This window comes from Nestor notabilis, unplaced genomic scaffold (assembly GCF_000696875.1).
Source record: "Nestor notabilis isolate BGI_N333 unplaced genomic scaffold, ASM69687v1 scaffold30347, whole genome shotgun sequence".
NCBI lineage: Eukaryota > Metazoa > Chordata > Aves > Psittaciformes > Psittacidae > Nestor > Nestor notabilis.
In genome coordinates, this window is record NW_009935647.1 from 1,252 (window position 1) to 12,529 (window position 11,278).

The following is an 11,278-nucleotide window of genomic DNA, read 5'->3' on the forward strand; positions in this document are numbered from 1 at the left end:
CAATCTAATCAGTTTTGCTCTTGTGTTCTATCTGGAAACAGATTGTGGCTGAAGTACACCTCCACCTGAGAACTGAGCTTCGGGTTTTTTTAAAGACAATTGTACCAAGGAAATCGGGGAGTGTGAATGTGCCTGAGGTAATCAGATCTCTTTATTTTTATTCATAGTTAATTCGTTCAGCCGAGGTGATTTCACGCCACAATGCAGTGTCCAAACAAGGACCAATGCGCTGCCCACCCCATGCATATGCATGGTGCCTGCCCGGCAGATCTGCTGCGACAGAGAGCCATGAGCCACTCCAGACACTTGGGCAAGATAAGGAAAAGGCTGGAGGATATCAAGAGCCAGTCCTCGAAGCTGACAAAAGCGGATTTCAGCCACAACGAAAGCATAAGGTTAGCCACTGATGCCTTCCTGGATGGTGGGACAATATCTTACCTGGAAACTTTAAACAAGGAGGGTGAGGTGGATTTCCTCTCCTCAGTGGAAGCTCAGTACATCAAGGATAATGCCAGGGAGTCCTACTATGCGGAGGAGTCCCTGGCCGCCGATGGGACGGCTGCGCCGAAGCAGAACGATGCCAGGTCACTCCCTTCAGGGACCTACTTCCCCACCATTTCTGACAGCAGCGAGCCAGCTCTGCTGCACACATGGATTACAGCAGACAAACCCTATTTAAAGGAAAAATCCACTGCCACTGTGTATTTCCAGACAGAGAAGAACAGCAACATCAGAGACATCATCCGCCGGTACATCAACAAAACCACTCAGGTACGGAGAGAATTGCTGTTCCCTCTGCACCCAGTTGTCTTAAAAAAGATCATGTAAACAGGGTGTTTGATCCGAGCCAGCCTTTTGCATTGTAGTATAGCTTTGCTCTAGAAAGTGGCTGTAAAGAGCCTGTTGTTGAACACAGGCAGTGCTGCTTTTTACTTTCGTAGTCACACCTACACCTTTTTATGTTGGTGACTTTAGGAAAAAAAACATTCCCTCTTCTTTTCAACTCACATTAAGGTGGTAGAGCAAATGTGCTGTAGAAAGGATACCTGGGCTCTATCCTCTCTTGTGCATCACCAGCAGGATGAGCTCCATTCAGCCCACTGCACCAGTAATGAGAATTAAGCTAAAGTGAGCTCTGAGCCATTAGCAGTTGTTCGTGGGGATTCATGTGAGATGTGGATGAGGAGGAGCCTGGGAAAGGGCATGTGTGTCTGTTGTGCCAGCAGTCATCCCCACAGGAAGGGAATTATTCAGGGAAAAGACCTTTCATCCGTAGTGTGCTGTCAGTGTCACTAAAAATGCCATATGGGCACCGTATAGAAACTGCAGCTTAACTTGGCACATGGGAAAGGTGCAGATGATGCCCCTGACAACAGACAGGTGATGGGGGGCTGCAGAGAGGTGCCAGATGCAGGCCAGGGTGTCTACACATTGGGAAACCAGAAGCTGAGTAGCTGGAGGGGGGGCAAAAAGACCCTGTCATGTGTGTTCTGGCAGCTCTCCTGTTTTCCTGGAAAAAACTGTTTGACACTGCAGCGCTGTGTTTATGATCATCAGGGTGGTCTCCTCATGTATAAACTTGACACGTCACCAGCAGTTTTACCGGGAATGGCCAGGAACAAAACCAGGCTGCAGTTCCCGCTGTGCGGCACAGGCTGTGGAGCCCACTGCAGTTACAAACTTTCACTGTGTTATTCTCCTGCAAGGGCAAGTGCTGGGTCTGATAATGATGAGTGTAATGGCAGGGGAGAAGAATCCCCACTGGCAACTGCCCTGTCAAAGGCTGCGAGTGCTCAGCAGATCAGGGGTATTACAGATCACTCATTTGAGGTTGCAGTATCAGAAAGATACAGCAGCAAGACAAATGTCTCTGGAGTAATAAAATAAGCATCAGACAAAGTATCAACCCAGGCTGATATTCTGTCCTAAGAGGAGAAAACTTCTAGGGAAAAAGGTGCGAAAAGGAATATAAATCCATGGTTCACATGACCTTAACCATCTCATTTACATTACAAGAGGGTGCCAGAGCAACACTTACTCACAGTATAATTTTGGCAACTGCGTTTTGAGTACAGTTTTCCAACAGCAGCATGTATTAATGAGAATCTGATATGGGTCCATCCCAGATAGCCTAGTATGTGATATATCTATTAACAACATACACAACAGAATAAACACTGTGTTTGCGGCTAATATCAAACTGCAAAGGACTGGTGAGTGGTTGCTATAATCTTAACACATTTGTGGAATAGGCACAAATCCTGAAATGAAATTCAGGCAAAAGCAGCAAGAAGTACTTCATGTCAGAGGGGAAAGCCAGGTGCAGAAACACAAATTTGGAATAGCTGGTGCAAAAGCAGAGCTGGAGAGGGTGCTCTGGGGCTACAGTGAGGCTGGATGCAGTCCTGTGCTGTTTAGAAAGACAAGGTGAGTGAGCAGAAAGAGTGGATGTGAGATATTGGACATACTCATGCCGCTTACCTGGCCCTGGTAAGGCCCTTTCTGAAGCCCCATGCTTTGGCAGCAGGAAAAAGGTGTGTGATCCTCAGCTCTCCATGAATAATTTGGCTTGCCTGAACAGGATGCTGGCCACACAGGATGTGCTTGATCTTGTAGCATTTCCATTGATGATGAAGGGAATAAGCTTGCTGGCAGGTGTAGGAAGAGGCTTTGGAGTAAGATTCAGTGCAGGCTGGAAGTAAACAATAAGACAGATCTGCAGAGACACTGTGAAATTCGTTTTGATTGAAGGTGATATCCTGTAAGTGCAATTATCAAGAGTTCCTTTTGAATCAGTGGAGGAATAGGCACCTTCTGAAGATAAACCAGGTATTAGCTGGGCTGAACTGCTCTGGGGAGATGCCCTTTTCTATGGGCAACAGTAGACATCAGTGAAGACCACCAGCACCTTCAAGAGGCCATGCCCAACACTGAGCACAGGGGCTGGAGCATAGAGGTGGGTTTGTATCATGTTTACAGTTCCCTGGATCCACACTGGCTGAAGGGTGTGCATTTAAGTAGCTGTCAGGGCTTTTACACCCAGTCTTGAGACTTTTACACACTGTCCTGCCAGTTGTGAACTGGGAAGCATGGATGCATGGCTCCATTGAAACAGTTAGTTTACAGATCACTGTTAGAAACTCCAAAACCCAAACAGACGGAGTTGTTGCAGTCCATCACCCCACCCAACAACAGAGTGGGGATTTAAAGCCAGGACCCTTCCAGGTTAAGTCCTAGCAGAAAGCATCCTGCAGTGATTCTTGCTAAAAGCATGTGGCTCACAAGAACTAGTCAGCCATTTGGCAGGGGCTGCAGTCTCTTATTTTAGCTGCATCCTTATTATTCTCTGATTAGGGTTTCAGTATTATTCCTAGTGCTTTAATCTCACCTGCAAATTCATGGGTCATCTTGTGTTTTATGATTGAAAGAGCTTAACCGAAGTGCGTAAGTTGCGTGTTATATTGGCTTTAGATGAGCAATAAAACAAAGCAGCAACGTGTCTCATCGATTCCCTGATTCAGGCACTTAGGGAGAAAACCAGAAGAAATACCCTCTGAAGATGGCTGTTGGTGGCAATACGATTTTCAACCAAATAAACAACATCTCAGTAGTCTCACAGGCAGCCTTAAGTTATGTAAATCAAGTGTGGAAATGCCTCTGCTGTTTTTCCCTAGGTGCTAGCTATCGTGATGGATGTGTTCACAGACACTGAGATTTTCTGTGACCTCCTGGAGGCAGCCAACAAGCGCATGGTGTTTGTCTACCTGTTGCTGGATCACGGCAGCATCCATCTTTTCTCGGAGATGTGTGACAAGTTGCAGATTGCTGAGGATCTCTTCAAGGTACCGTGGCTCTGTGAAGCATTCAGGCTCAGATTCAGCTGCACAACTTTAGGGACACAGAGCTAGAAGCATGGTTATGGGAGGGTCAGTCCACCTTGTAATTAAAAGGGAGCAAGGGATTTCCAGAGGTAGTGTTAGTGCACCTAATTCCTCTCTGAGGAAGCCTCCATATTCCCATGGATGTCATAAGAAGGTAAAGCATTTCCGTTGGGTCCTTAGATGAAACTAATCTGGGCCCTGAAGTCTTAAAACAGAGCTTAAGTCCCCAACTAGAGTTGTCTAACATTACAACTAGTTGTCTAGCATTACAACTGCTTCTGTTTAATTACTGTGCAGTAGCTGTGGTCTGGCAGCCACTGGCAGCAGGCACACAAACCATTTTGCATGGCAGTACCTCGGTTGCACTAGGTGGTTTCTAATAAAACATGTTGAAGTTCTGTTTTAAAGATCATGCCTCAAATTTAGCTGGCTGTTAGCTTAGTTCACCTTCACCTCTGCCAGAATCAGTCATAGAATCATACCTGCCAGAGAGAACTGACCTTAAAAATAAACTTCCTAGGGACCACTTCAGTTGTTGCTTAGGTGCTCCAGGGCACCTGTGGCATCTTTGTGGGGATGGCTGATGTCACAGAGGAAACAGACTTCTGGAACAGCAGCTGGAGAACAGGCAGTAGACCTGAGAGCATCTTACGTGCACCAGACACTTGTGTTTCAACAGCCGAATTCCACCCCAGATATATAAAGAAACTGAAATTAATAAAACATGCTCATAACAGCATTTGCATGTCTGTAAACACCCACTCCTTAGGAAGGACAAGCCTGTGCTATGTATTGTAAGTATGCTGCTACAATAGACAGGCTTCGACCATGTGTGAGCCAAATCTTTGGTGTCACTCATTTACTAAGGCCCTGCAATGTGTCGTATGGACAGCAGAGTCAGGTCTGCGTACCTGGCCTGCTTAAAATGCACTTGCTCAGGTACAGGGATAATGCAGAGCATTGCATGGGCCTCTGCACTCACACGTGTTCTTGCATCAGATCCTGCAGGACAGCATTCATCTGGGCTGCATCAGAAGAGCAACACATTGTCCTTGCAGGCCAGGGTGGGTTGGAAGAGCAGAGGTTTTGCTCTGCTGTATTGTGCCATAGCCAGTGTAAAACAAGAAAGCTCACAGCCAGAGAGAAGTGTTGCTGGAGTGTCAGCAGAGGTTTCAGACTGTTCAGCTATGGACACGTCTCCTTTGGGTCAGGGCAGCATCAGTTATCACTACACAGCACAAGTTTATATTCCTCTTGAAAGAAGTAACCCTGGGGCAGGTGAGAGAGCTTGGCTGGGTTTCCCCTAGCCCCAGATCTTCAAATATAACATTAGAGAGACCATGAAGAACTCATAGCAGACATTGGGGAAGTGAAGAGCTAAGGGCAGCAGGGGGAAAGGGCCATTTCCTTTGGGTATTTCATATGAAAAAGAATGTCATTCACTCCTTTGTCTTTGTTTGCAGAACATTTCGGTCCGCAGCGTCACTGGAGAGGTTTACTGTGCCAAATCAGGCAGGAAATTCTCAGGACAAATACGAGAAAAATTCCTTATCTCTGACTGGAAATACGTGCTCTCTGGCTCTTACAGGTGAGATAAAGCCTTGCAGTTCATGGCTGGCTGCTCTTTCACGATATATAATATTCCTTCACAAAAAAAAGTGCCATGGAAGTTTTTGGATGGGTGAAGTTGGCTTTTTTGTTTGAACGAAACCCCCTCATGTTTTCAAACAGGTGCCATTTCTCAATACTCCATTTAACTTGCTTTAAAGCTGATGTTAGCTCTTTATGGAGCCTGGCATTCAATTTAGACATTTAGAAACTAGAGTAAACAGCTGGTGCATCCCTGGAGCAGCACTGGGAGTGTGTATAGCTCAATATTGTGCTTTCCTTATTGTTTAGGTCCTTGAATGCTGTGATCACAAGACAGGATACATTTCCATCTCCCTCAGGATCCCCTAATGTAGCATATGTCACTCAGCTTATCTGAGGATTTGTTCTCCATGTGACAAGTTTAGTGATTAGAGGTAAACCAGAAATACTCCAGAGATTTACTGTTTCTTCTTGTGTTCCAATAACAGGTAGGCAGTGTGTGTCTACATGACTGTTGTACCTTCCCTTTTTGTTTCCTTAGTTTGAGAGCTGAGTCTCTAACTCTCCACTTTTAGGCTGCTATAGTTATTTCAGGAAGAGGACATAACACCTTAGCAACAGGGTTTTAGATTCAGGTCCAAAATCCTCTGGTCAGGGAATTTCAGGAGACTCAAGAGAGCTTGCATCAAATAAATGAAGTTCCTAAGCCCCGTGGCTACACAGATCAGCTTCACAAGTGACTGTGTCCTAGAAATCCACATTAAAAAAAAAGACAAGAAATGATTATTTAATTAAAAGGATGAGATTATTTTTACTTAATCCCAGTTTACGATTTGGAAGCTTAAATGCCTCTAGTCTGATAAAAGCATGGCATAGGAAGATGTCATAACTACAGCACCGAAGGGAAAGGTGAATATGTGGCGTTAGCACAGGCTGCAGGAGCTCAGCTGTCCAGAGGTGGTCAACCAGTTTGTGTTCAGTTTTCAAATGAACCATCAGACAAAATGAGTGAACACTCAGTGGTTTTTTATTGGCTGCTCTGTGGTTTTCTTGTTATTTCAGGGGTTTTTCCAACCCTTCACCAAAAATTAGTAGAAATGCAACAACAGATTTGGGGAGTAGAAGTAAGGGATGTGTGGGAGGAGAGGGCCAGAACAAGATCTGTTTTCTTTAGCCAAGAAGCTTCCTTTTGGCTTCTCTTTCAATCCTGATAAAGAAAACCCCTCAAAGTCCTGTGCAGTCACTTCTGCCATTCATTCTCTACTGCTGTTGCAGTATCTTCTAACCTCAAGAGCCTTGCCAAAGTACATAATCCCCTATCCAACAAGTAAGCGGAGATGGTGGTGAGGAACAAATCAATACAGCATTTAACTCCAGCATGCTCAGCACCAGTCTGCAGGTTCACATGGGTTATAGCTGGCTGTCAGTACATGGTATTTCTGTAGGCTTGCTAGCTCTCACTTTATTAACCTGAAGGTTTTCTGTTATCCCTAAACCTTATCCACCAGCTGCTGCAGGTATGAACAAGAATGATGTTGAGCAAAACAGTCTCAAACTCTTCCGTAACGCATTTGTTGGAAATCAAACTGGAACAGATGTTAAAAATTAAACCAAAAGATCTTAAAACTAATACAACAGCAAATTTCACCAGTGCTGTGCTCTGCATGGCTTTGTAACAGCAGTGAAGGGAACAGGCTGAAGAAATAAAATAGCCCTTTAGGACATGCTGCTCTACAAGGGACCCTGGCTCACAGCTCAGGTGTCTGGGCACAAAATATGTTTGCCTAATGGACAATGAAGAGGACTGAAGCTGGCAACTAGTTATGGGCAAAGGAAACACCACTGAGTCTGTGGCATCTCCTGCTCTGGAGTGGATTTTAAAACCACATTAAAAAGTCATCACTTGGGTCAGTGTGGGTAAGCGTGGTCCTGCTGCACAGGGCAGACCAGAGCTGAGAAGCTTCTGAAGGCTGTTCCACCCATGTCTCTGCACAAGTGCAGGCATGAGTGAGTGTCTGAAGTCACAGTTTTCCTCTGATTTTTTAGTTCATATGTCTGTGGTGTGGGGTTTGGATGCAGTATTTCTTTTTGCTGTCTCTGTGTTACTCAACCCCATCCTATGGTAACTGGTATTCCATTTCCTTTAATTAATTGAAGTTAGTGCATGAACTCAGTGCTCCTAAAGAAGGTAAAATGAGAGCAGCAGAAAGCACAGGACTTGATCCTCAGGGGCAACTGAGACCCTCCCCAGCCACCACTCTGAAAGCTGCAGAGGCCGGTATCCAACATGCAGCACTGGGGTGCTTTGCTGAAAGCCTCAGTTCAGGTGGGGCAGGTTTCTCATCCAGAGGTTATCCCACCAGCAGGCAACATTGATGTGTAGGTCAATTCAAACCTGAGCTCAGCTGAGAAACCCCGTCCTTCAGTTTCAGATTGAATGTGTGTAACTGCATGTTTCTGTAGTGCTGTAGACACAGGGGATGGGAGCATCCCTAATAACTGCAGCTGCAGCAGCTCAGAGGGGAAAAAAGAAGTCCAGGGCAAATGGAGATTGGACAGGAGAGGTGGGATTTGATTCACACCATCATGAATGACAGGATCCAGAACAGTAGATTGGTTTGGGGACAAAAAGGAAAGGTGGCTGAGAAGTTATCTGTTAATGACTGGATTTGTGAAACAGTTTTGGCCCAAGCTCTTTGTGCTTTCCCTCCTTTCTGACGTGCTTCACTCGAAGAGGCCTGGTAGAGAAATGAGCCTTCTGAGCAGATAGTGACGATGACAGACTTCTGGGAGCCCTTCCCAGAAGACCACTTGGAATTGTAGACCAAGGAGCAAACCAGGGCCTAAAACCTAACCAGTGAATTCATTCTTCTTAAAATGAAGCCAGCGAAAACCTCTGAAGTCTTGACTTCAGGTTCTTGTTCCTCAGTGAAGAGCACAGCACGTAAATTGCTGTGACTTACTACATGAAGTCCAAACTTTGCCTAAAATCAGGCAGGTCTTGCCTCGTTACCTTGCAGCTGACCCATTGCCACCAGTCCATGGAGAATCTTTGGGCTGTTGATTGGATCCAACTTCCTGTGCTCACAAGGGTTGCGGATAAGGTTGATGAGCCACAAATGAGTATCATCTGTCCAGTATCTGTCCAGTATCTTCCAGGTACTCCGGGAAGTTACACTGCAAGTAAACTATCAAAATTGGGCTCAACAGGTTTTTTCCTTTGATTCTGTTGGGTTTTAAAAAGCCATCTATAAGTGTAATTGATTTTTATTTCGCTCTAAATTTTCTTTTATAAACTAGCTATCTCTCTAGCACATCAAGTGTAAACCCGGCACACCACACCTCAGCCCTTTCAGGGGTTTGTAACCTTCAGTGAAGATATCCCAGACTAATTGTGTGTGGTTTTGTATTTGGCCCTGGTTTATTATCTCCTGAACTGCCAGATGAAGGACATGCAATGGTTTAGAGAGTGCTTCTTGGTGAATACAGGCAATGGGGAGCTGGCACAGCAGCTGTTACCCCCACAGCAGCGACTTAGCTTGCTGGGCTGTTCACCTTGACTCCCAAGGTTTTGTCAGTATCTAGAATGATTAGAATGAAGTGGATGAGGAGAAGCTGTATTCTAGCGACTTACTGTGTATTTTCAAGTCCAATCATAAAATGTACAGTATATATTGTAGGGGTGCCTGGTGGCATTGGACTAGTCATTTCTTCCCTCTTCCCCTTGCTCCTGATCCATCAGTATAAAACCACTGTGTGCCCAAACCCAGCCCTGTGTAAGAATGTTCTGAATGGGCAGAGATAAATCCTCTGGCTTTGCTCCCTGAGCATCAGCTCAGGCTGTCAATCCCACTGAGCTTCACAGACCTTTTGTCAAAACATGACAAGCCAAGATGTGAAATGCACACACCTACAGCCAAATCCTTGTGCAAATCCAGTGTAGCTAATGAAGTCACGCAGGAATAACCTAGGCAGAGTTGGGTAACACAGAATAACCTCAGGTTTGAAACACAGAATAACCTCAGGTTTGAGTCAATGCTGCTGCGTATCCTCTGCTGCACAGCTCGAGCCCCGTCAGCTCAGAGAGTAATTACATTTCATTCTCTCAACTGTGCTCATTTTATTGCTGCTGCTCTGACAAGGCAGCCTGCACAGCACAATCAAGCTGGCTTGTGGTTTGGTAAAAGAGCATGAATTTATGTTTGCCACGTGTATTAAGGAAGCACATAAAAGAAAATTCATTTCAAAGCTGTGGGGTATCCTCACGTGTGTCTCTGGACCAGCAGAACAAAAACTGCTGAGGTGTTTCTCTCTTACTTCAGAGCAAAGTAGTATTTTTATTGTTGGAAAGGCTGTAGGAAATGTTTATAATTTCATTTTCTCTATAGTGAAGAAAATGAGCATTTGCCAGGTGTGGTGGTTTGTTCTGTGGGAGCGGGATGTGACAGGGAGCTTGGGTTTTATGTTTCTCTTGACTAACACATGTATGGCAACATGAGGATGACAGGTGGTTATTTGCAGTAGTCTTTCTAACGTCAGTTTGGAGAGGGTGAGAGTTACACCTGGCACAGCACTCTGCGGGGAAAGCACAATATATGTGTGTGCAGACAAGACACGGTAAGAGCTGACTTTAAGCATTGTGCATGGAAGAGAGGTACCCGAACGTGGGGTCTGAACTCCTTTCCATGGAGCAGACACCCAGACCTCGGGTACCGTACCTGACGTTTAGTCCTGCAGTGCATCTGGACGCTCGCTTTAGGAGGTTGTGTAACTTGCCAAGGTTTCTGGAAGGCTTAGAGGCAGCTGCAGTAACAAAGGTTGATCCGAGTCAAAGAGCACTGATGTGAACTGACCTGAAATTCAACTGTGACACCATCTTCATGTGATTAGACAAGATCTTCAGCAGTAAAGCACATTTGCCTTTCGCACCACCCCTGCAGGGGTGCCCAGTCCTCAGTGGCTGACATTAATGCTGTCCCTTACCTTGTCCCTCCCTCCAGCTTCACATGGTTATGCGGCCAGGTTCACCGCAACCTCCTCTCCAAGTTCACGGGCCAAGTTGTGGAGCTGTTTGACGAAGAGTTCCGACACCTTTACGCGCTGTCCAAGCCCGTGAGGGGCCCGAAGACTCCCCCAAGCACCATGCCCTTCCTGTTCACCCCCCAGCGCAGCCTCCCCTGCAGCAACAAGGAAAGCACCAACACTCTGTCCGATCCCTTCAGCAGCCTCTCTGCTGGCAGCACCCACGAGAACGAGCAAAACCCAAGAACTCCCATATTCAGCAACAACTTCACCCCACAGTCACCTCTGCATAGAGTCAATTCCTTCCACAACTATGTCTCATTCACCCCCTCACCACCACAGAAGGCCATCCAGGCTAACTACTATCAGCCGCCCTATGTGGCTGATAACTCCGCAGTTCTATATAACAACATGAACGTTTACAGGCCTATAAGACTTAGACAAGAGGAACCAAACATGACAGGGTTAAACTCACCTTGGAGATGCCTCCACCAAGGTAACCTGTTTGCATAATAACCACCTTGGTTTGAATTGCAAGTAAGCCTAGTGAGGACCTGTTTAGCAATCGCTCCTGTACTGATGAATATAGAAATTCTCTATAATACAAAATGAGGATGGTTTCAAGCCTCCTGTTTTGTTTTGCTGCTTATGGATGCTTCGTTCCCCTAATTAAAAAGCCAAGCCTTGCTAATGTGTAAACCTTGGGCGCATCATGATCCCAGGCAGAACACATGTAAATAACGCTGCTCACAGTGCAACGCTGCTGCCGCCTATCCTCTGCCGCC

At 45.8% G+C, this 11,278-nt stretch overlaps 1 protein-coding gene across 1 annotated transcript; it reads left to right on the forward strand.

The window, feature by feature from the left end:
- Positions 1–201: 201 nt before the first annotated feature.
- Positions 202–11,006, forward strand: FAM83A (family with sequence similarity 83, member A). Its single transcript, XM_010017947.1, has 4 exons — positions 202–771; positions 3,675–3,842; positions 5,345–5,469; positions 10,472–11,006. The coding sequence occupies exons 1-4, from the start codon at positions 202–204 to the stop codon at positions 11,004–11,006; spliced, it is 1,398 nt and encodes a 465-aa protein (XP_010016249.1).
- Positions 11,007–11,278: the final 272 nt, after the last annotated feature.

Bases quoted from the DNA above. Each gene is read 5' to 3' on its own strand.
- FAM83A (XM_010017947.1), top strand. From the start codon at position 202: ATGCAGTGTCCAAACAAGGACCAATGCGCTGCCCACCCCATGCATATG. The intron at 772-3,674 runs GTACGGAGAGAA...GTTTTTCCCTAG, and splicing joins ACATCAACAAAACCACTCAG to GTGCTAGCTATCGTGATGGA. The intron at 5,470-10,471 runs GTGAGATAAAGC...CCCTCCCTCCAG, and splicing joins GTGCTCTCTGGCTCTTACAG to CTTCACATGGTTATGCGGCC.